Genomic DNA, 25,300 nt, shown 5'->3' on the forward strand with positions numbered 1-25,300 from the left:
CAATTAAATGTAATAAACACTAAGCATGAGTGGAATTTTTTTTTTGCTGATCTATGAGAAAATAGAAGACTTAAAGCAAACACTATGCAGCAACACTATATAGCAAAAGGACATTTTCTGTCTTTTTCCTCTGCAGTTGAAGATAAGGGGAATTTAAAGGACAAGAAAGATTGAAAGCACAGGATCAAATCAATTTTGATACCTTTGTGTGTGTCATGCATTTGAAAGCAAATTTTGTCTTGTCAAGGCATGCTTTACTTTACATCATGTGATATTTTAGAAGGTCGACATAATGTTCTTTAAGAATTTACAGATAAATGAATCAATAGAATATTTTTTTTCTGTGTGGGTGAATTATTTACCAGCTGTTTTGAAGACTTTTTTTGGTTACTCTTGAGAGATTTTATAAATCCTGTTGCTTTCTTTGCAGGAAAACGTGAAGAGTCTCTAAATAAGTACAACTCAGCCCTCACCGAGCTGCCAGCCACAAAGTGAGTCCACACACTCATCCACATACCCCTCTGACATCAAGGCCAATGGAATTGCCACATCCTGTTAAAGTTGTTTTGTTTCTTTTGATCCAATTTGTCTGTTGAAGTCTCCATTTTAGGGACAACAAACGCCCCCTGCTGCAACTGACGTTTTACTGAAATTTCCTGCCTTTTTAAAAAAGCTGTACAAAGACAAGAAAACCAAAAAGCTCAGCTCATAGATCTTTTTTCTTTATCTTGCTGTCAGGTCCCAGGATGGTTTCAACCTACTGCTACGTCGCCATGGAGGCTCAAAGAGAAACTCGCTGCTCCGCTGGTGTCAGAGCAGAACCCAAGGATACAAGGTGAGTCAAGAATCAGTTTAATGTTTTGTGGATTCCAAAACACTAAACACAGTTTTCACAGATTGGAAACACTGTTCGTAAATGTTAATCAATAAATGCTTTAAAGTAAGCTAGATTACTGTTAGCACACTGTCTCAGCTTTCCACATTTCAAACAATAACTAAAGAATGTCTTCCAGTTTTGGAATTGCTTCTAGTTGGGTGACAACCACAACTTGCTACATATTGCAGCCTCTATACAGAGTATTTGAAGGCCTTGAACCTCAATGACCATAATGATAGATGGGAATAAAAAGAACTAGGAACTATAAACTATAATGGTACTAAACTTAATGTATGCCACTATTATTAATCGGATTTAAATTAAGACTAATCTGATTTAAATTCAATATAATTGAATATTGATGACTAAAATGTAATTATAAAGGACTACATGAAGTTCTTTTTAGCTGTCATAAAAGTAGTTTTTCATGTATTTGTAATTGCATTGTTATGTGATTGAAATGAGGCTTAAACAGGAAGTAGGCAGGTGGTATTAAATTATATTTTAATGGGGACTGTAAAGGAAAACCATATAAAGCAGTTCAAATAGGTGAATCTGGAAGGGAGGTGACTTTAGTGGGATGTATTTAAGCTGGGGCACTGATTACTGGCCACAGAGGTGCTTGATTATTAACACTTTGGAGCTGATGGAGGAAAGCCAGGATCTTGATTGAGCTGATGATAGTTTGGTGCAGAATAACTAAAACAATATGAAAATGCTACTAGGAAACATACTAGAGTTAACTAAAGAAGATGAACTCATCAAATTACCAACAGAAATGAAAGAGTAACCAAAAATGCAAAAACATAAGTAGTCACTAAAACACAAAATGTTACATAAGTGAAAACAAGAAAAACTCAAAGGACCTCAAGCCTTAAATACCTTTCTGTATCACTAGAGCCTTAGATCTCAACAAATCAGTCCAAATATATTGTCATGCAAATAGTTCACATGGGCATACATGCTGAATTCAAGTCAAGATGCAAATAGCAGAACAATCCTATCCTGTATTAATTCGAAACTACGATTGTAAAATATGGAAAGATTCTTTATTGTCTTAGTTAAGTGACATCTCTAGGTTGAATTAACCTTTCCTCTTCATTCAGAATATTGACATCACAAATTTCAGCAGCAGCTGGGCAGATGGCCTTGCATTCTGTGCTGTCTATCACACTTACCTCCCTTCACACATCCCTTACAGCAGCCTCAGTCCTGAGAACAAGGTACAAAATGCACACATTGCTGTATTGTGGATTAAACCAAGCTATTGCTCATGTTCAACTTAACTTAACAACTTGCCCCTTTTTTAGCAAGAAAATCTCAGCCTGGCATTCAAAACAGGAGAGACTGTGGGGATTTCCCCATCACTGGTAGGGGACACTTCCTTGATTCCATGTTCAAAGTACATTTGGTTTGTGTTCAAGCTGGTAAATTTTTCCGAAATATTTCTCCAACAGACAGCAGATGAGATGCTGCGAGCAGGTGGGCCTGACTGGCAGAGGGTGCTGGGTTATGTGGAGAGCATCTACCGTCACTTTGAGATGTGACCGCATGAGATACTGAGGTGATACAGGGGGAATATTTTGAAGAACATACACATTTTTTATAACTTCTACCACATTTTGGCAATAGTTGATAGTTAATAAGACAACTTGGTCCAGATATAATTATTCTGGAAAAGGTCAAAACAAGGGTGTATAACCTGCGTTGTGTGCTTTAACAGCTAGTGCCTCATGTAATAGAGTCAAGGAAGTGCACTATACAAAATATATGACCGATAGTTGAAGACAGAGGATCCAAAAATTACTTACACTTAGCGACTTCTTAGATATTTAGCTTTTAAATTGAGAACGATCAATAAAGGGCATATTTCAGGACTTTTAGGAATCTTCTTTGAAATTTTCTTTCCAAAAGATATAAAAACAACAAAACAACAACAAAAAATATATATATACATATATATATAACAGAAGGCAGTCCAAAAACAAGTTGAAGAATGATAAAGTCAGAATTGTCAATCAAGAAGAGAGCAGTGATGAGGAAGTCTGCAGAAGAGTTTAGCCTCCCATCCATTCATCCATCCATCCATCCATTATCTGTTCACCCTTGTCCCTAATGGTGTCGGGAGTTGCTGGTGCCGATCTCCAGCAGCGTTCCGGGCAAGAGTACCGGGTACACCCTGGACAGGTCGCCAAAAAATTTTACTTTTGAAATTTTTTCATTTATAAATTAAATAAAATAATTTAATTTATAAATTAAGTCCGCCTTTCCACAGTGCTGTGGAAAGGCGGACTGCGACTTTTTTATATTTATTAATAGGATTTATGGGTTTCTGGCACTGATACAAGTTGAAATATGCCCTTCAATGTTCAAAAGCATTGAATATATATTTTTTCAAGCATTCTTTTGTGGAGGATGCTAAGTTACTGTAAGTGTCTCCACACTGGTACTTTACTGGTAGTAAGTACTGTATACTAAAAGACAGCAGTTTTCCCTCTACCTATGGTTTTAATTGTCAATATATTTTTCCTTTTGCTTTTATATGTGCAAAGATGCAATATTTACTGGATGCTTTGGTACTCTGTGGATGTGCACTTTGGAGATGCCATTGCTCTACATTATAAATCTGGGTTCTTTTAGAGGCTTGAGGATTCTTCCCATTAAAAGGGAGTCATTCCTTTCCACTATTACCATATACTTGCTCAGGATGAGAGATTGCTGCAAAGTTAATGATAAAATGCAGCAAACCATCCACTATCACCTCATGGCTCAAGAGGAAGAGCTGATGTGAAGTCAATAATGTAATGCAAATTGCTGGCCTTACTTTGATAGATAACCTTTGACCAGTTTGTGTCACAAAAGGAAATTTGACTGAAATGACACCACTCACTATGAATCAACATCTTAATTTTAACCCATCTTTATGATTATGATTGAATTGATTATTGTCATGTAAAGTGCCTTCAGATTACATAGTCGAGTTTAGTACTGAATGACTGACGGAAGCAAGGGTCTTGTCAGGTCGAAAATGATGATTATTAACATATGCATCCTGAAAACCCCTTTAGTCTGCCAGTGTCGATTGGGTTCTCTGTTATCTGAATTACAAATAAAGTGACAAAGACAAATACTTACTTATACAAGCTTTAAATCCAGTTTCAACACCATCACACTTCTTTCTGCTTCCTCATAATTCATAACTGCTGTTGTTGTTACATGTTTAAGCAAGGTTTGTTGCCAAAGATTTATGTGCCAAATTTTGGAAGCTGTAAAATAATGTCAAAATGTAACTAGTGTGAACAGCTTATTCCAAAGCAATAAAGTGTTACAATATTACTGTGAGTATTGTGTAATTGTGTAACACCATTTAACAACAGCTACTGTGACAATAATGTAGAAAATTATCCATTTATGGTGGTTAGTTTCAAAATGAGACTTTCCCCCATTAGGAGCTAGGAGGAGCATGTGATTTGAAAGGTAAGGCTTTATCACCACCTACTGGTAAAAACCAGGTGATGCATGCGAACTTGAGGATTCCCTCTGAAACATTTAATCACTCCCGGGTGATTAAACCCAGCTGGAGTCTTAGTGTAAATTCTTATCCTATGTGCTTATATTTGTGACGACCAACACATTAATTTAATACAGATTCAAAATGCATAATTTATTATAATAAAAGCTGCAATAATTTACAAAAATACTCATATCCCCTGAATTTTAAATTGTTTAAATGTCAAAACTACAAACTTTTGAGTGCATTTCTATCCATCTCCTTAGTCTGCTACCTTTAAATAAATTATGCTCACTGATTTACTTTCAGTAGTCAGCTAAAGACCATTAGAGTTTACTTAACTTTAATTATGAATACAGCCATTCTATGAGAGCTTCAGAGGTTTGTTAGAGAAGATATGTGAACAAAAGGCAACATGAGGGCCAAGCAACACATCCGACAGGTCAGTGGTGAAGAGATTTAAAGTAGAATCATCTCCAGGTTTGGATTATAAAACAATGTCCCAAGCTTTTGACACCTCAAAGAACAAAGCTCAATTTGTCATTTAAAAATAGAAAGTAGAAAAGTAAAAAGACTTTGACATCAACCTACTCTGAGCATCAATAACAGTCAAGAGGCCATGGGTAGATTTGGTAATGCTCAGATAGGAAATAATGTCTACAACAGAGGACTCCACATATTTGGGAGTTACGGATGATAGGAAAGAAGCCAGAAGGCCAGTTTGCAGCTTACTAAGAAGGGAACATACCAGTGATGTTGTCAGAGGAGACCTAAATCAAACTATTTTCCCTATCTACAAAATCAAAAAGCAAAGCTGCACCTTGTACTGAGCACACAGTTCTCACTATGAAACATGGTCCTGGCAGTATCACACTGTGAGGATGCAGACACCAAAAATATACTGCCAGAGCCCTATTGGGACAAATTAGGTCAACATATATTTTGGGAAAATGTTGGTGAAAGCATCATGCTGTGGAGATGATGTTCATCTGCAGGGACAGAGATGTGAGTTAAAATACAACTAAATTTGGGGCAGACTGGGGAGAAATGCACACTTTTTAATATTGAAAATCATGTATTTTCCTTTCTTCATATTTATGTAATTCTTTGTATCATGTAAAGTCTATAAAATACACTGGTGTTTGTGACTGCAATTTGACAAAATGTTTAAAGCCTGAAAAGTGTGTTTGCATCAAATATTCCACAGAAGCTTGCATGCTTCAAGATATTCAATATGTTTGACACAGATTATGCATACAATAAGGCTTAGACAACACTGAATGGTGAGAAACACAAAACCTGTCCTTCTGGCCGAAGGTACTGAGAACATGAGAACGTCCTCTTCCGCCCTTCAGCTTTGTCAAAGAATTTGTGTGTGACAACATTTGGGTAAAACTTGTAGTTGGTATTGGGACAGCAGTTGGACTGTTTCCTCTCAAATGGTCAGACGGATTTTCTCACGGCAAGTTTTGGATGTGGAACTAAAGTTTCACTTTTAAACGAGATCACAGATGAACAACATGAACAGAATATGGACCCTCGTTCTGTTTTGCTGCTTCTGGCTTGACACAAGATTCACCCAAGTAAGTAGTGTTGTTATTCTGAATGAAATGACAGTTTTCATTCTCCCCGAAGACAAACTTAACCAGTTTGCTTGGCCAATGTCTCTTTCTTTGTTTTGGCCAACAAGTGATAAGTGCAAATTGATATTTATCCTGAGAAATGTAACTAAGTGCAGAAATGTTCTGGTCAATCCCGACTCTTTGAAGAAATCTCCAAAAAGCTCCTTGGTAACAGACTGTTACGATCATTAGTTTGCAAAACTGACTTAATCTATTTCTGTTCTACATTGATATTTTACTCACTTCTTTTGTACAAGACGTCACAAGGTGTGAGTCGAGTAGCGACCTTTGTCTTTCAGTCCCATTTGCCACTTCAATGTTTTCCTGACTGCTGTGACTTCCCACCAAGGGGACAAGTGTGGGACAGAACAACATCGATCATATTCTTTATTATGGGAGTCTGCGGGTGGAGGCTGTGTGGCAGGTGGTGGGCCAAGCACATCTCCCAGGCGTCCAGTACCTGGACGTTCACCCCTTTGAATATTTCCCTGAGGACCTTATAACACTGGAGGGCGTACCAGTCACTGCTGGTCCATATCTCATTGAGAACTGACCCTTTGGGATTGGAAGTCCTGATGATGACCAGCGTGTCTGGAGCTCTGGTCAGCAGCTGCACCACTGCCCTCTTTATGTTGAGCAGACGTCGGATGTAGACCTCCATGGGGAAAGAGGTGAAGTGTGCCCAGACGCTAATCACTACGACGGTGTCCGGGCCTCCGGCCACAGTTCTCAACTCGGTGGCAATGTGGCGCGTCTCAATGGCCAGCATGGGGGTGTAAAGGATGGGGGTGCCGTGGCATCGGTACGTCAGTAAGATGTTGTTTTTGTAATCCAAGGCCATGTATGGTCCTGCCTTCCCAGGACTTTTCAGGTCAAAGATCTTGAGATCTGAAATTATAGGAAAGAACAGATTAGACTGCGGCGTGACGCGGCCTCAGCCGTCGGCGGACATTTCTGCCACGTGTCTACCTGGGGTTGTTGCAGTTAAAAATTCAAAAAATTGCCTGACGGTGGAGTCTCCATAGAGGTGGACTACTTTCCCTTTCAGACACTGGGTTCTCGCCGAGGCGTTGTTAAACTGACGGACTGTGGTGCCGTCTAATGCTCGCCACGCTCCCTGGTAGTAATAACCAGCAGGTTCAGCCTTCACAACTTCACTGGTCCCATCTGGAAGGTAAACGGGGAGGTTAAAACTTTCTTTCGTCTCTGATTGTAACTATTCACCTTTAACCTTCGCAAACATTGGCTTTCACCAGTAACTTCTTCTACCGTGGCTTCTGTTACTGATTGATCTTCTGTTAGCATCGTAGCTTCATGCAACGGCTTAGCACCACAATGCATTAAAGATCTGCTGCTGTTGTATCAACCAGAAGACCTCTGAGGTCCTCTGGTTCTGGTTCTGCTCTGCATCCCCAGAACCAGAACCAAGGGAGGAGAAGCAGCGTTCAGCATCTATGCACCACAAATCTGGAACAAACTACCAGAAAACTGTAAACAGCTGAAACACTGACTTCCTTTAAATCTCAACTGAAAGCCCACATGTTTAGAGTTATATTGGAATATAAGCAATTATGAATGTAATGATGGATCTTGACTTAAATGTCATTGTTGAGTCTATGTTGGATGACTTTGTGTTTCGGTGTTTATGGCGTGACGCACTTTGAAATGCCTTGCTGCTGAAATGTGCAACACAAATAAAATGGGATTGATTAATTGATGCTAAGATTCAAGAGATTGCTTCACCCTGGATAAATAATGTCATTTGAAAATGACATTAGTAGTGTAGTGTTTCCAGTTATGTTTATTTCTTCGTTATTTTATCTCCCTACGTTTAGGTCCGTTTCTTTCGTGGTTCCAGTTAAGTTACTAAGTCCTTCTAGCTTGCCCCCACAGTGTTCCTAGCTTTTCCTATCTGGTTACTTTAGGTTGAGTTCTGTTACATCTGCATCCATGAGATGTAACAGAACAAGACTGAAACAAGAGAAAAAAGGATGTTTTGATGACGACAGATGGACGTAAAGTGACATTTACCTTTAAGTTTGGGTAAAATGTTGATGCCGAAAGGCCCCGATGACGGAATGGAGACTTTCATGTTGACGCCACTGCAGCAAAGATGAGCAAATGGTAAAAGTGTCATGGGATGTGATGCTGTGTCGCAATCCTAGTACCTGCCTTTTCTTTTGTCCCGTTGTTGCTACAACCTGCATGTTTCTTATTCCAACTGGGCCTCCATTTTCAAATTACACTCAGCAACTGAAGTCAGTCGAAGATGAATTTACAAAACCTCAGAAAGAAACCAATATGCCTCTCTTATGATGAAGTCTATTGGCGCTAAAAGACCATTTGTATCCAGCATCATGTCTCGCGACTGACGTGCAGAGATGGTATCTTCTTTTCTTTGTCTGCTTTTGGCATTTTTTTCTCACACACCAATCTTTCAGGTTTGTCAAACATCCATTCGTGCCTGAGGTCTTTCAGACCCAAAGTCATTCTCTTTTTAGTAAGGAATGTTTTGTTGTAATACTAAACTGAAAACTTAAAACTTATCTGACGAGACATTCTCCGTTTGGCTGGGGTCATTTTGTACAAGATAAAATGAAAATGAACAGCAAAAAGTTCCACTTTGTCTTGTCAGACTTCTTGCAAAAGGATTTGAGCCCACACTTTAAGTAGGCCAAACTAAAACCGTGATTATGGAGATTTATTTTTGAGCCACTTAGGGTTGGGCTGCCTTTCCCTACTGCATTACCCACATAGGGTTGGGTATTTAGCATTCCCAATAATGATCCAGTACTCTGACAAGAAGGGCGGTGCACAAACAAACATTACGTTATAAACTCCAATCCAACTTCCCTTTGAGGCAGGCCAGACCGTTACGCAACACCTCTCTAAAACTCAAACTGCAACACAAATCATCATAATGGATTGTAGGACTTCATTATGATGAAGGGAAGTGGGATGTGTTTGCCAAGCTGATGAGGATTCTGCAGAGCCAGAGTGGTTGAGTCCAAATGTAACGTCGCACTCACCGCTGAAAGAGCTGACTTTCGTTGGATTCTGGTTTGAAATGGAATCCTCCTTTGGAGTGGGTGATCCTGTTGTCACAGCTCAGTTTCTGTGGCTTGTAGCAGAACCAGGGCTCGCCCGTGTGCAGGTCAGTGTAGTTGCACAGCTTCTCTTTGGGACCCTTGAGGCACACGTTGCACATAACCGTCTCTGCGACGGCGCCTGAGCGAAAGACGCTAAGAAAATGTGCTCTGTCTGGATAGTCGTGGGTCACTTTTGCCAAGACTGTGATCGCCTCACTGGGGTGAACCAAGGACACCTTTTCAGAGCAAAGACAGAACAAAAAACAGAGTTATTAAACCAAACATTATTACAAATTACATTATTGTATGTTCAGGGGTGTGAAAAAGTTTTTCGCCTCCTTATTCCCCATTTATGGATCGTTATTCGTTTATGAGAGTTGCATAAACGGAAACTGTATTTAAGGGAGAACACACAAAAACAAATGTATTTCTGACTGGAAAGCCAGCTTCAAATGTTCACATTTCATTTCTATTTCTTTATTCAGAGCTTTTTACTGTGCTGCCTGTGGAAAAGCGAAACCAAGGTGATCCACATCCACATCACTGCAACCCGTGTTGTAAAAGCTTTTGAGTCTCACCTCAACTTCTGCGCTTCCTTCCCAGAGCAAAGCGAACACGGCGGTGTAGGAGCCGTTGCGGTGATCCAACACTTTCCCCACCACGCCTGCCAACGCGGCACGGTTCTGCAGCCGGGCGTAGAGCAAGTCTCCTCCAGACTTCCTGGGGCGACCGCGGAAGTCGGAGACTTTTACCAGAACCTCCAGCTGATCCCCGACGTGCCAACTTCCCCCTCCTCTCCGCGGCAGAATGGTGAAGGAGCTGCGAGCCGGATCGCTGGTGTCGTCCAGGGAAAAGTCAGGCGGCACAGGCGGCGTTTCGGGCCAGGCGATGGCCTCCTTCAACATGTTGACCTCTGTGGCGTTTTCAGGTGACGCCGAGTGGAAGGAGCAGACGCTGGCTGGCTCAGTGGGATGTGACGGAGTGATGGTTTCGGGTACCGGCGGCATTGTGTCAGTCGTCTGAGGCAAAAAGACAAATTTTGTCTTAAACTAGAAGAAAATTTACAGCTTGTACACATAAAGTGCCCTGCAATGACAGTTTCATTTCAAAAATACTGATTACTTTAGGAAGTTGAAGTCTCCATGTGAGAATGAAACACGCAGCACTTTTCATGTGGCATTTGCTGTCCTATTGTTATGGTGACAAGTCTGTTCAGTTTCTCTAAATGCTTTTCATAAAGATGTTCCAAAGATATTTATTTCTTAAAGTCAAGAAATAAATATCTTTGTGTTAGAATAATTATGTTTTGTTATCATTCTTACATTGGTAGTTATAATAGATTCACATCCCTGAGAAAAGCTCTCATACTTGTTAGCTACAGCTGTGTACAGACCTTGAAGCTGTAACCACTTGTATCTTCGGGATTCTCCTATCTGCCTCCCTCCACATTCCTTTTCTACTTTCTACTTTGTAATAAAAGAGAAAGCCCTAACAAAGGGCCTTCAGAGCGCTCAGTGAACGGCTGGAAGCAGCAGTTTGCTGGGTTCTCTCCTTTTGCAAAAGCTTTCATAAAATTCACTTGCGTTGTCCGTTTGTTCTTTTATTTAGATTCACAAATACCTATCATTTTGCTTTATTGTTTTGTCTTTATACATTTTAGAAATTCTGAGTAAATTTAGAAAAATATTCTGATCCACTCTCAAACAGATTTAGACATATAAACCCTCCTGATTCTTTGTAATCTCACTGAAAGCTCTGGCTATAGCTAAATGATGCTAACATGAAAAAGCTCAGATATTCCAAATAGGACGACAGGTTCCTGAGTTTTTTGTTTCGTCTCTTTTTTTGTTCTGCCCTGGCTCCCTGTGGTCTGTTTTTTTTTTATGTTTTTTTTTATTAGTATTATTTGTCCATTGACAAATTGCAGGTGGAGCTGATTAAAACAACTTCCTGTGGAAAATAAAAGAATAACAAAGAAAAAAAATCAAGGTGATTTTGAGCTGAGATTTTAAACAAATTTGAATCAGGAACACGGTTCTGAAAAATATTATGTTTAAGCTGATAAATTTAGCTTTACCTGTTTTTTGGAAAGTGAAAATAATTTTTTCTTTTGGTCACTGTTTGATCCTTTTTCAACTGATGATATGAGCATTTTCTTTTGAACTTAAGATAAGGTAGACATGTTGATTAAAAAAAAAAGAAGCAAAATGGATGGAGCATGTACATACCTTTCTGAAAATGCAGAGTTTCTGTGAAAGCAAAAGACAACGCATGAGTCCAAATACATCCCATGAACAATTTATGAATGTGAAAGCTGCAACAGGTTAGGTGAACAAAAAAATTTTACACACCCTCAATCCAAAGCCCAGTCTTGGATGTGGAAGTGCAGAAGAACAAAGTAAAGAAATCTCAGTCTTGACAGAAGGGTGGGACAGTAAAACCAGAAGATTTGCTGCCAGCGGGCAAAAGGGATCTCAAGATATTGGCACAAACAAGATGGCAGCAAGAGGGTTGGAAAATGAGAGTTAAGATTTTCACCAAATTACCAAGAGAAGTTAGTAAGAGACAGTTAGAAAGACAAGGATGAGATGATGAAAATATCTGGGTTTTCGAATTGGCAAACCTCAACTGACAGAACCACTTCTTTGTTCTCATCACAAAGGGCAAGTGGAGCCCAACTTCCTGACAGAATGACAATAAACAAATTTCTCTCAGGTCGTTGTGGGCGGCACCGTGACGTGGGCATAGTGATCACGTGTGTTTCTGAGGCTGTTAATATCGACGCAGTTTTACTTATCGAACGGTTAAAAATGACCGAGAACAGCGTGAAGGATTTCGTTGAAGTGTTTCAGAATCGGTGCAAACGTTTCCCTTTTTGCCTAAATCGGAACACGGTCACCCTAAGACAGCGGTTTGGAGCAGAAGCAGGAGAAAGTCAAATGGTGCTTATGAAATTAGAGCAAATGAACAAAACATGCCAAGCGCTCACCCCGTCGAGTATGCAGCTGCTCTGATCGCTGACGTCCATGTAGTACAGCATGAACGACACCACGGATAAAGCCATGAAGAGAAGGACGGAGCTGCACTTCACGAGGCAACGGTTTCTGGAAGCTTGGCCTTCGTTTAGCAGGGGTGTCTTGATTTCACTCTGCATTAAAAGACAAACGCATAAAAACACAAAAAACATTCCCTTGTACATTTCCAGTCTGTTGGCGTGAGGAATGCATGTGTTGAGGGGATTTGACAAACGGATCATAAAGAAACAAAGGTACTGTGTTCGAGCCAAGCCATGTTAGTTAGTTAAACAAATGCTGCCATTACAATGCATTTTATAAGATGCACAAAAATTTTTCTTCCATCCTTTCACTGCCCTTAAGACTCCCTTCAAAAGAAAAGCATCACAACTCAAACAGGAACACCATTTGAACACTGCAGTCAACATTTTGTCCACATACTCATACCAGTCAAAGTTTGGACTGTAGAGTATGGGAAATGTCGCCATCTGGTTAGTTGGGGGAGACTACGATAAAAGCCTGGGAATAGTACAGGAGCACAGAAGGAAAAAACGGTAAGTTCCCGGCCAAAACGGGAGACTCGACACGTCTGCGTGTGTCGAGTCTGCAAATAGGTTCTTGTATTTAATCTTAACCTGGTATCATGTTTGTTCAATATAATATGGAGACGATCTGGCTCAAACAAAGAGTCAGATTCACATGTTATAATGTCGACTTTAACTCTTCATTTAGTAGTTGTTTCTTTGAGCCATGACTGGTGTGATTAGGACATATTTTTAACTTAAGAATGTTTTAAAATGTATAGATTGTGCTAATTACACACTCAGATGGTCTGCTATAGCAGTGGTCCCCAACACCTCGGGGTGCGGACCGGTACCGGTCCGAGGACCAATTGGTTCCGGGCTGGACAAGAACTAAGAACTCCGTTTTATGTATTATTTGAGCCTGGAGGAGCTTTTGTTTTGAAAATCCTTCAAGTGGATTCTCTGGGTTATGTCATGTGCGCCAACATTGAGCCACCAGCAGCGAAATGAGTCAGAAACAGATCAGATTCTTTGCAAAGTTTCTTTGCAAAGGGAAAAGAGACAGGAGGATGGATTCATCCCGGTAGGCTGCTCCCACAGTCCAAGCTGCTCTGCAGGATAAGGTGACCAATTCGCTAATGAGGCAATGAAGCGTTAAACTGCTTCGCCACAGAGAGACCATAAATACCTTGTGCATTCTTGGTCTGATCAAATGACCAATCTATAAAAATATTAATGACTGAGAGATCTTTGTTTGCTTCGGGATGCATGTTTCTTTCATTTCTGGAGGAGCAGGAAGCGCAACAAATTGACAACAAACAGAGTTTGTCTGTCCCTGGTAAAACATCAAAGGCTGAGTTTAGAGTTTATGACCCAAAGACACAGGATCTTGAGAACTACGCCTGAGGACAACAGCTGCACAGAGATAGGAGAACTACAACCCTCCAATCACACGTCATACGTCCTGAAAGCCTATTCTTCTACCTAGACTGTAAAGTTTTCAGTATGAAACTATATGTAGGTCAAGTTTATAGAATGTTTCAGAACTGCGATTGAAAGATGATAGTTTCTCAGTCACAATGCCACAGCTCGGTTGATGTCCACATCAAAGTGTTTCGACGTGAAACCGTTTCATTTAGACACACGTCGCCATGACGAGTCAGGAGGCGGAATAGCAAGTGTGGCAACCAGCACTGACCAATGACGTTTCTGAGCATCCCACACATATGCTACAAAGCGCCACCTATTTACCCAAAGCTCTGCTGTGGGGCTTTTGATGCACAGCTCTACAGAACCAGGTGACTCTGAACCCATCCAGGTCCTGAATGAACACTTAGAACAGATGAACGCGTGGATGTGCCACAGCTTTCTCCAGCTGAACTGAAACAAAACAAAAGTTATTGTCTTTGGAGCAAAAGAGGAACAATCTGGAGTCAACGAACATCTTCAGCTGCCGATCGGTCCAGAAAATTGGGTGTAGTGAACCAGATGACTCTGAACCTTCAGAGTAACATAAAGACAGTTACAAAGTTGGCCTTCTATCACCTGAACAACATGTCCAGGATTAAAGGACTAACGTCTAGGCAAGACCCATCTTCGTTGCATCCGTTAGTGGAACAGTGTCCTCAAAGGCATGCCTAATAAAACTTATCTGATCTGGAACGCTGCTGCTCGCATCCTCACTAAAACCAGGAACATAGACCGAATAACACCAGTTCAAAAGTCCTTCAACTGGCTCCTTGAAGCTCACAGAAAAGGCTTTAAAGTACTTTTGTTAGTTTATAAATCACTGAGCGGCTTAGCACCACAATACATTAAAGATCTGCTGTTGTTGCATCAACCTTCTAGACCCCTCTGGTCTTCTGGTTCTGGTTCTGCTCTGAGTCCCCAGAACCAAACCCAGAGAAGTAGCATTCAGCTTCTATGCACCACAAGTCTAGAACAAACTTCCAGGAAACTGCAAAACAGCTGAAACACGGAGTTCCTTTAAATCTAGACTAAAAACCTTGCTGCTTAGAGACGCTTTTGAAACATAATGAGCAACATATTCGATGTGCATTATTTTGACGATGCCACCCGTGTTTCAGCACAAAGATGGCACAGACAAAAAGTGACTCTTAAAGCCGTCTAGTGTGTTGTGCAGTATGTTTGCAAATCTACTTTCAGCAATCGTTGAATAAAGGAGTCTTATAACCAGTCAACATCTGTGCTGTTGCTGTAATTTGATGGTTGTACTGTAATGAGTCGAGATAAAAGTATTGTAAAAAGTATTGTAAAAGTTGTGGAAGACCATACCTTTACTGGTCAACCAGATGAACCAGATAACCTTTAAAGCCCTACCTGCAGGTTGGGCTTTAAAGGTTAAACCCCAACCTTTATAGCCCTATATACAGGTCGACAGCATAACACAGTTGTGATGTAGACTGTATAATAGATCCCTTTATTCAGTCTAAAAAAATCAGGTGATTGCATGGGATATACCGGACTATAGTCAAGTATGTGCTGTAGAGGGAGTGCGTAACTGAAGTTAGGCGGAAAAAATCTGAACAATCTCAAGAAGTTACCACCTCAAAACCCTTTAAGTTTCAGATGAAAAAAAAGAGAGAGAGAGAGAGAGACAAATGAAGCAATTTTGGGTCTTTTTTTAATTTACCTTTGCTTTGGTTCCCATCGCCGTCCTCACTTTGTCACGTCCACAGAGCTGTATGCGGATCGGTGCGTGCGTCTCTGTCTGCCCCTCCCTCTTTCCTATCAGGGTGTAACCAGCTCTTACAGCCTGTGGGTGTATCAGGCAGAGCTTCAGCACAAGACTTTCTGCTGCAAGAGCTGCCAGATTGGTTTTGCCTTCTCGTTTGCATTCCTGGAGTTCCTGAAACTTATCCCCCCCGCTCATTCCTTGGACTTTGGTAACCTGCTTCTGCCATCCAACCATCTTGTGGTGAGACCTTCCTCTTTGAATCTCCTCACCACTTCCCTGCTCAACTTCCTGAAACTTTTTACCCAAACACTTTCTTTACAACTCGCTGCTCAATTACGTGCAGCCCTTCAACGTCTAAGCACATTTGTTTCATCATCGTGATAATTCAACAGCACAGGCAAGTACAGAGAAATGCTTTCCATATATGGTAACTCCAACAGCTTAGCTTTACACAGGATGTTACTATTTTTGAACACAGCTGCAAAAGCGTCTGCACATTGTTACATCCACCAGGCTCGTTTTGTGGGGTAACATTAAAGGAGACCACATGAGGATTACCAAATTAAGTAAAAATGTAATTTATTAAAGTATACTAAAAAAAATAACACCTGACAAAAATACCTGAAATGAGAAACCAAAATAAGTTAGTGAAAAAAAGCTGTAACTAATCAGAAATAAGCAATTGCAAGACAAAACCCAATAAAACCTGATCATAAGATACAAAGCCAAACCAAATGGAGTTCTGAGGGGAGAGATTCAGCTTGAACAGGGTTAACTATTTAAATTTAAAAAAATTAAGAGTGCTTTTTTGACACTGGATTATACCAAGTCACAAATCACATTAGAGTGATAGTGGTACCATATTGTTTTCTTATTTTATTTTTATTTTTTTATGCCAAGTCGAACATAACCTCTGTGCTTTTTTGCAGTGGTGTTAACATGAAGGTGTACATTACAGCTTGTGGAGCTGCCAACACTACAGTTTCAGCAAAACAAAACACCCTTTAGACACCCTTTAACGCTGATGCCATATTGAATTCTTAAATTAGTATAATTTTGTCTGCACAACATTTATTTAGAGAGAAATGCACCATCAGTTTGCCGTTTTATTTAGTAAATAAAACCAATATTTTAGATACAGCAGTTCCAAAAGCTTTGCTGCAAGAACATTTCCAAGCAGATGGATTTGTTTTTTTATTATTGTTTTTAGTTTCCTTAGTCCTCTCACTCTTTTTTTTGTTGTTGTTGTTTTTTTTTAAAAAAAAACTGTGCTTCAAATAATCAAGAGGAAGTTGCAAATGTTCTGATGACTGAACCCTCTGGTTACTTCTACAACGGTGTCTGGCGATCACTTGACACACAGGCTGTCAGTTTGACACCTCCGCCAAAATGAGCCGCTGCCTGAAAGGCAAGGTGCAAATATCGGAAAATCTGGAAGGTGTTTCGGCCCTTGTCAGGCTGCTGATGATGCTGAAGACAGTGGAAATTAGGTAAAATTGCTCTTTTGCTACTTTCCGAATCGGAAGCAGCAATCAGAAGCCGCTCGAGGACAGGACCGGCGTTTCCTTCTGTGCAGTCCCATTCTGTTTGGGATCCTTCTCAGAGTGTGCAGATTATGACTGGTTTCAAGCACAATGCGAAGGAGAATCATTATAATACCCTTTCACAAATATATATACAGTAAATTATAACGAACAGCATTTTATAAAACCAAAGGGTCTTTCTTGGAGCATTTATATGTCTTCGTCCATTAGGTTAGCCATTTTGAACTTCATAGAAATGTTTGTTTTTTTCATTGCTGTCAATAATGTCACATGAGATCAGTTTTTTGCAACCACTTCATTTGCATCCAGCGATGCAAAGTCCAGCTTGTCAATAGTCATTTTATCTACAGCCTGAAACGTTTACATCTCCCAGGATACAGAAATAGTTTGAGGGTTTATATCACATTCAAAGTGTATGATTTGTCAAAGTTCTTACAGTTTACCAAGGCAATTAGAATGAAAATCATTAACTCTTAAAACAGAATGATTGAATCATTTACCGATGCGGAAGTGGAAATTAAATCTTATCAGTCAAGAATGAGTGTCATGGTTAGCACGCACTATTGCTTTACAAGGAAAGAGGGTGGGCAAAATAAACAAGAGAGAGGAACAGCAGAGACGTGTGGCCGACGATGCAGAAAAACGCCAAGGTAAATTAGAAAGATTGACTAACATTCTCTCATCTTTTGAAAGAATCAATGCCACTTATTGTAGATTTAAAGAATACTGAGCTGTTATTCATTCTGTCGGGAGAAGAGGATTTACCAGTTCTTATTTGGAATGATAGTCGCTCTTGAATTTGAAAAAAATGTAGGTTGTCAAACAAGATTGTTTCTCCATCTTCTGGCTTGCGATGTATTTAATGAAATAAATAATGTGTTTTTAGCCAACCTCAGGAAGAAAGCTTGTTGCTTTCAGAATTTCGCCAGCAGAAGTGTCCCACTTGTGGTTTCCAATATTGAAAACCACAAGTGGGACTTGTGATAAAAGTTTCATGAATCCCAAACAATGCTTTAAATAGTCTGCTGTTAGTTGGTAATAATTCAGTCCAGGTTTGACGGGTAGAGGTGCTGTACAGTTATAACTAGAGTAGATAAAAAATTATGAAGCTGGTGAAAAAATTAGGCGACATTGACCTTTAAGGAAGTTTCAAAAATCAGATGAAGGCTTCATAAATCACAAAGTTGGTTTTAAATCTTCTGCTATTAGAGCAGAATAATCCAGTCCAGGGTTGAAGAGTCTAGATGTTGTAGTTTTATTTTTTGTTTTGTTTTTTTTTAACTACAATAGATTAAAGATGCAGAAGGCAGGGAGAAATTAGAATTCCTCGCCAGCTTTTTAATGATTCGGAAACCAACTTCAGCTTCGTTGCGCGAGAGCCTTCAAGCCTGGAGTGACGCAGAAGAAACTGCGTGTTAGTTCAATGTGACGAGGCTCCAAGCCACAAACGTAACCCTAACCCTCTTTTGGAGAAAGCCATAACAATGATATTTACACTAAAAAGAAAACGCAAACATTTAACATGGTGTCAATAGCTGTTTTCTAGCTGCGCAATTTGTTGTTCATTTCAATTGAAATTCACAATTATTCGTCTTACTAACAAAACGTCTTCATTATTAATTCCACGGACCGTCACATCATTCCTGTGTTATCCCCACACCTGTCAAGTCTCGCGTTTTTTCCGGGAATCTAGTGTATTTCACCTCCGTCTCCCACTGTGCTCCGTATTAGGATTTTCTCGGAAGAAACGTTACTGACGTTACTGGCGTTACCTCCCCTCTTACGTCAGTAATACCCACGGTGACGTTACCGTGTGGTAATTAACATATCGGTTAGTTTGACACATTTCTTTTGAATGGGCTTACACGCTTTTTTTTTTTTTTTTTTTTTACCTATTTGTTGTCATAGTTTTCCTGACCTGCCTCGTCTCGTATCCGCTCACTTTTCTCGGACTCCAGTTAGCTAAAATGGCGCTGTTTATACCCTCAGTGATGAGGGGCGGGCCAAGGAGGACTGAAGAATTTTATTGGATAACCCCAATGTCCTTCAAAGACATCAACCAATGGGCTTTCGCCCATCTATATATAAAAAAAAAATTCCCTTCTCACCCACCGCGGGTGGTTCTTATCCTCTGAGCTCGGGTCCTCTACCAGAGGCCTGGGAGCTTGAGGGTTCTGCGCAGTATCTTGGCTGTGCCAAGGACTGCACATTTCTGGACTGAGATGTCTGATGTTGTTCCTGGGATCTGTTGTAGCCACTGCTCCAGTTTGGGGGTTACTGCCCCGAGGGCCCCGATGATCACAGGCACCACTGTGGTCTTCACCTTCCAGGCCCTCTCCAGTTCTTCCCTGAGGCCCTGGTATTTCTCCAGTTTCTCATGCTCCTTTTTCCTGATGTTGCAATCACTTGGTATTGCTACATCTACCACAACGGCTTTCCTCTGTTGTTTATCCACTACGACAATGTCTGGTTGGTTCGCCATTACCATTTTGTCTGTCTGGATCTGGAAGTCCCACAGGATCTTAGCTCTGGCGTTCTCCACCACCTTTGGGGGTGTTTCCCACTTTGATCTCGGGGTTTCCAGTCCATATTCTGCACAGATGTTTCTGTACACTATGCCTGCCACTTGGTTATGTCGCTCCATGTACGCTTTCCCTGCCAGTATCTTGCACCCTGCTGTGATGTGCTGGACTGTCTCAGGGGCCTCCTTGCACAACCTACACCTTGGGTCTTGTCTGGTGTGGTAGATCTGGGCCTCTATTGCTCTGGTGTTTAGGGCCTGTTCCTGGCGGCCAGGATGAGGGCCTCTGTGCTGTCCTTGAGTCCAGCTTTTTCCAACCATTGGTAGGATTTACTGATATCAGCCACTTGGGTTATTTGCTGGTGGTACATCCCATGTAGGGGCTTGTCCTCCCATGATGGTATCTCTGGCACCTCAACCTCCGTTCCCTGTTGTCTGAGACATTCACTGAGCACATTGTCTGTTGAGGCTTTGTCCCTGATGTATTTATGGATCTTAGTTGTTTCGTCCTGGACAGTGGTTCTCACACTAACTAGTCCTCTGCCTCCTTCCTTGCGGCTCGTGTACAGTCTCAGGGTGCTGGATTTGGGATGGAACCCTCCATGCATGGTTAGTAGCTTTCTAGTCTTAATATCTGTGGCTTTTATCTCCTCCTTTGGCCAGCTAATTATTCCAGCAGGGTATCTGATTACTGGCAGGGCATAGCTGTTTATCGCACGGATTTTGTTCTTGCCATTGAGCTGGCTTCTCAGGACTTGCCTTATTCGTTGGAGGTATTTAGCTGTGGCTCCTTTCCTTGTGGCTTCATCAAGGTTGCCATTTGCTTGTGGTATACCTAGGTACTTGTAACTGTCCTCTATGTCTGCTATTGTTCCTTGTGGGAGTGAGACTCCTGTGCATCACCTTCCCCTCTTTGTGATCAGCCGACCACACTTCTCTAGTCCGAATGACATCCCAATGTCAGTGCTGTAGATCCTGGTGGTGTGGATCAGTGAGTCGATGTCTCGCTCACTCTTGGCATACAGCTTGATGTCATCCATGTAGAGGAGGTGACTGATGTTGGCCCCATTTTTGAGTCGGTATCCGTAGCCAGTCTTGTTGATAATTTGGCTGAGGGGGTTCAGGCCTATGCAGAACAGTAGCGGGGACAGAGCATCTCCTTGGTATATGCCACATTTGATGGACACTTGTGCAAGTGGTTTGCAGTTGGCTTCAAGGGTGGTTTTCCACAGCTTCATCGAGTTTGCAATGAAGGCTCTCAGAATCCTGTTGATGTTATACATCTCTAGCATTCAATGATCCAAGTATGCGGCATTGAGTCATAGGCTTTCTTGTAATCGATCCAAGCCATGCACAGGTTGGTGTGTCGGGTTTTGCAGTCTCGGGCAACTGTGCGGTCTACGAGGAGTTGGTGTTTGGCTCCTCTGGTGTTTACACCGATACCCTTCTGTGCCGTGCTCATGTGTTTATTCATGTGTTTGCTTATCTTGGCCGCTATGATGCCTGACATGAGCTTCCAGGTTGTGGAGAGGCAGGTTATTGGTCGGTAGTTGGGTGGGACTGGACCCTTTGATGGATCCTTCTGGATTAGGATTGTCCGCCCTTCAGTTAACCATTCAGGGTGAGTCCCACTTTGTAGCAGCTGGTTCATTTGGGCTGCCAGTTGCTCATGGAGAGCAGTGAGTTTCTTTAGCCAGTAGGCATGGATCATGTCAGGCCCTGGTGCTGTCCAATTTTTCATGCCTGAAAGTCTTTCTTGAACATCTGTCACAGTGATGGTTACCGGGGCTTGCTCAGGGAGGTTGCTGTGGTCTTCTCGTAGAGAGATCAGCCACTGTGCATTGCTGTTGTGGGACGCCTCCCTTTCCCATATGCCTTTCCAGTATTGTTCAGTCTCCAGCCTTGGTGGGTCTGCTCTGTTGTTATTACCCTGCCATTGAGAGTACACCTTAGCTGGTTGAGTGGAGAAGAGCCGGTTAATCCTTCTGGATTCATTCTCCCTTGTGTATCTCTTTAGGCGGCTGGCCAAGGCTTGGAGCCTCTGTTTGGCAGTTTCAAGTGCTTCAGGTATGGGCATCTGCCTGTACTTTCTGGGTACTGGTCTTTTCATTGTACCCTTGTGGAGCTCTGACAGTTGGCTCACTTCCCTCCTTGTTAGCTTGATTTTTGCCTCTAACCGTCTTTTCCATGGTGGGTATTGGGTCTCATGGTTGCTCTTATAGCCAAGTATCTCAAGGATCACTGATGCTGAGTTGTAGATCAGCTCATTGGTTTCTGTTATGGTGTTGGTAGGGATCGTTCTCAATGCTGTCAATGAGACTTTCAGATGGTACTTCACTCAGCCGTTGTAATTGGCGCCGAGGAGGCCTGGTTGTCATTCGGGTCATGATTCTCTCTCTCAGGTCAGCAGCTGTCTCGTTCAGCTCTGTTTCGCTCATTGGGGCCGTGTATCCCCTCACTGGGTGGGGACTTAACTACAAGTCCCCACAGTCCTGACATCCGGGTTCCTCCCTTTTGCCGTAGCATTTGTGTTGTATCTCGTCAATCTCAAGTTGTGATAGCAGTTGCCGTTTGCGGATGTTGGAACACTGAGCTACTAGTTGTTTAGCGCTTAGTGTTGACTGGGGATGTCGAAGTAACCATTCCTTCCCCAGTCTTTGCATGTAACCCTCTGACTAGGGTTACTTGAGTAGTAGCATTCCAACAGATCCACATTTTCATCTCTCGCCCATTTCCGTCTTGTTCCAGTAGCCCATTTGTCATCAAGGTGCTCTGGTTCCCCAACACCTGACGCAGACCTTGTTTGGCCGGGCGAAGTCTGAGCCGGCATGTTACGCAACTTAGTATCTCTCATGGTATGAGGTAGGCAGTAGCTTGAAGGGTCTTGCCTAAGGACCTAGACTGGATTCAAACCCTGCCCCTTCTCGGGTGATATACTGATGCCTTATGTATTGAGCTATCCAGTCATATATATATATATATATATATATATATATATATATATATATATATATATTCCTGCCCTGGACAGAAGTTCAAACTGAATGCAGCTTTTTTTTTTTTCTGTTCAAATTGTCAACCCGCTACACTGGCTCCAATTTACCATTGGAGCAGCCACTGGCCTGATTTCCATTCCTGTTTGTTGCGATATGAGCCATTGTTCAATAATTGGTCCTATTTCTCCCTTTGTGTCATACTTTCAGAAATTACACCGCAAATTTAAAATGACAGGTGAGCAAAGAAAAATAAACTTAAAGAATCTCGAATTATAAAAAGCAAAGTCAGACGGACCAATGAACTTACTATGGTGGCGGCAGCCATTGTTGTTGTGGGTAGCAGCTGGTCTCTCACTGTAAAATTTTTAAATCTCTTCTTTTGGAGGGGAGCCTTTCCTGACAACAATGAGACATCAGATCTATTTCCTCGTTCCGAAGGAGCCATCAACTCAGAGGAGGAGCTGAACCGACGAATGGTGGAGACCAGTTGACCTCAAAGCGTCCTCATCTTTTGGACAATGTTGTTCCTTTCTCTTCAGCCCGGCTTCCAAGCCTGTGAGCATATTTTATAAAAAGTTGGCAAACAGATTGCAACACAGCAGACAAACCCAACCTTTGCCTTGCCTTATCGCCTCGGGAAGGCCGGGGAAAACTGTTGGGCAAAACCACCCAGTATGGAAAGCTGGAAATCACAAAAAAAAACAACCAAAAAACAACAAGAAAAATTTTTTTTTTTCTTTTTTTAAAAAACCGATTTCATGTAGTTTCAGAAGAGAAACAAAATATATATTTTGGTGTTTTTATGAAACCAAACATCAACACAAATCAACTCTTGAACTGAATTACACCTTTTGGGATGACTATAATAAAAAGTTGTTGTTTTTCTTTTTAATTTAAAAGAAATAAACAATGCTTGAGAAAAGTATCAACATCTTGCTCCGTTGGGTGTAGACTTAAACCTCAACATTGGGACTTCAGATAGAAATAGAAAGCGATATTATTGTTAATATGCAATAAGCATTTCGGCGTGTAAGTTAAATTTAACTTCTGAAATAATCCTCTTTTAAAGATTACGATTTATCAAGATGCTCCAGCACATTTTACATATTTATGTATTTTAGTTTTTTTTCCAATTTCAGCCTCCTCTGGACAGACCCGCTATAGTTTGATTGAATTGTAATGTAAAAAATATTTCAACATTTCATAAACGTGTGCTTTTTTTGTTTGTTTGTTTCTTCTTGCATTAGTGTGACATGTTGTTTCTGACACTAGAACAAAACACTTCACTATTCTTTACTTTTTCAGTTCCAACTGGGGGAATAAAAAAAGAAAACTTAACTCTCTTGTTGTAAGTTTTGTCTTCTCTGAGCAGCCAAAAGGAGAAGTTCTGCAGTCAAACGCCGACTGTTGGTTGATGCGGTCCGGTCTGCACCAACTGTGTATACTCCCTGCGTTTCCTTCCTCTGTGGAAGTTTGTCTTTGTTCTTTTTATGAGTGCTCCTTGTTTTTCTGCTGTAGTCAGTGTTCTCACGTCACACTGCAGGATCACAGCAGGGCTTTTGGGCAAAGAGTTGCAAAGCATGAAGCGGAAAGATGAACAAAAGGAGTTGGCTCCTTGTTGGAAACTACGATGAAACGAAAAGTCAAGATTTAACGCCAAGTATCTCTGCCTTGTTTTCAGCCGTGACTCACACAGTTAGAACAATCACTGATGGGGAATGGACACTTTTTCTTATTCATTTACTGATGTGTCTGCTGTTTTCATACTGGTTTTCTGTGAAAGAAGTTTCCTGACAATATGCAGACGCTTTCACAGCTGTCTGCAAAGATAGGTGACGTCCTGTGTAAATGTCAAACGCAGCTTTCTTGGCTAAACACTGTTGTACCTTTCTATTTTGCTAAAACGGTAATGTCGGCTGGTCCGGAAGCCGGAATGCACACCTTTATGTTAACACCATTGCAGAAAAGACAATTTGAATGACGTCCTGTCGCTTTCTGTGATTTGGTTTGACACAATTTCTTTCTGTCCACTCAGTGATACAGTAAAGCACATTGCTGTTTCCAGCCTCGTCAATTACTTTCTTCTTTTGACAAGTGTAAAATATTTGCAAAAAAAAAAAAAAAAAAAAATCATAAAAGTCACTGAAATGATACCAAAGTAATAATACATAATTTTACAGGTTATAGGTGCATTTCCATTATAATTGCACAATTTGAAATTTGCTTAATGAAGGCACAGCTATTTTGAACTTGTTCTTTGATAAAACCCGTTGTCGCTGTGATTAGATGTGTTTGTTTTTTTCTGGATGCACCAAAAAGTGACGTGATATTGGCACTGGCAGAAGCCACAAAAAAGAAGCGGTACGAGACGGTGGCGTGCGCATTTCTACACCGCAATTGTAAAATTGGGATTTTTTTTTTTTTCCAACATTAGCGGAATATTGGGGAAATTTAGAGTCCAGTTGTAATGGAAATGCATTTAGTCTGGCATAATTTATGCCATAAGATGTGGGTTTAAAATTGGACCGAAATGCAAACAACCTCAGTAGGCTGACAAGCTTTACCAAAAAATATAAAGAACAAAAATCCAACTTACAGAACAGGACATGCAGCTGAGATTGAGGACTAGGTGACCAACTAGTAACTAGACGTGTCCAATGAAAACCAATCTTCTTCTTCCATACCATTTTATTGGAAGCTTACAAGCTTTGTGTATACTATTTGTATTCACCAATACAAACGTATTAATGAATCTACACACATTAAGATTGATTAATAATAATATATCCAACACAAGCATAAATAACATGGAAGTGATCAAAGCTCAAAATTGTCCTGGGTCTTAATGTCCCAGGACAATTTGCCAATTTGGGCAACTGCCATCCAGTTCAGTCTGACTCATAC

The 25,300-nt window shown here is 41.0% G+C and overlaps 2 protein-coding genes across 3 annotated transcripts; one reads left to right on the forward strand and one right to left on the reverse strand.

The window, feature by feature from the left end:
• Positions 1–430: 430 nt before the first annotated feature.
• On the forward strand, positions 431–4,213 carry LOC129358038 (cytospin-B-like; the record flags this gene model as incomplete). The annotated part of the gene is made up of 5 exons (XM_055026888.1): positions 431–491; positions 739–835; positions 1,984–2,100; positions 2,188–2,247; positions 2,335–4,213. Coding segments are annotated over 5 exons (425 nt in total), but the record flags the coding sequence as incomplete, so codon positions are not given.
• A 1,860-nt stretch (positions 4,214–6,073) lies between these two features.
• On the reverse strand, positions 6,074–23,039 carry LOC129358039 (NXPE family member 3-like). 2 transcript variants are annotated; one of them, XM_055026891.1, is made up of 9 exons: positions 22,704–23,039; positions 15,291–15,413; positions 12,089–12,247; positions 11,328–11,348; positions 9,678–10,118; positions 9,040–9,335; positions 8,042–8,112; positions 6,980–7,177; positions 6,074–6,898 (listed from the first exon to the last, which is right to left on the reverse strand). In XM_055026891.1, exons 1-9 carry the CDS (start codon positions 22,839–22,841, stop codon positions 6,324–6,326), a joined length of 2,022 nt encoding a protein of 673 aa, XP_054882866.1. In that variant the 5' UTR covers positions 22,842–23,039; the 3' UTR covers positions 6,074–6,323. The 2 variants fall into 2 exon arrangements, with proteins under 2 accessions (XP_054882866.1, XP_054882865.1); XM_055026890.1 differs by lacking the exon at positions 22,704–23,039 and having other exon boundaries at positions 15,291–15,830.
• Positions 23,040–25,300: the final 2,261 nt, after the last annotated feature.

This window comes from Poeciliopsis prolifica, unplaced genomic scaffold (assembly GCF_027474105.1).
Source record: "Poeciliopsis prolifica strain line A6 unplaced genomic scaffold, Auburn_PproV2 SCAFFOLD373, whole genome shotgun sequence".
NCBI classification, from domain to species: Eukaryota; Metazoa; Chordata; class Actinopteri; order Cyprinodontiformes; family Poeciliidae; genus Poeciliopsis; species Poeciliopsis prolifica.

What these genes read in the sequence shown, in the direction of transcription:
- LOC129358039 (XM_055026890.1), bottom strand. Translation starts at nt 15,569, where the DNA reads ATGGTTGGATGGCAGAAGCAGGTTACCAAAGTCCAAGGAATGAGCGGG. An exon ending in GCAGCTGCATACTCGACGGG is followed by an intron (nt 11,349 to 12,088) that starts GTGAGCGCTTGG and finishes TTGCTTTCACAG; the next exon opens with AAACTCTGCATTTTCAGAAA. An exon ending in TTTAACTGCAACAACCCCAG is followed by an intron (nt 6,899 to 6,979) that starts GTAGACACGTGG and finishes CTATAATTTCAG; the next exon opens with ATCTCAAGATCTTTGACCTG.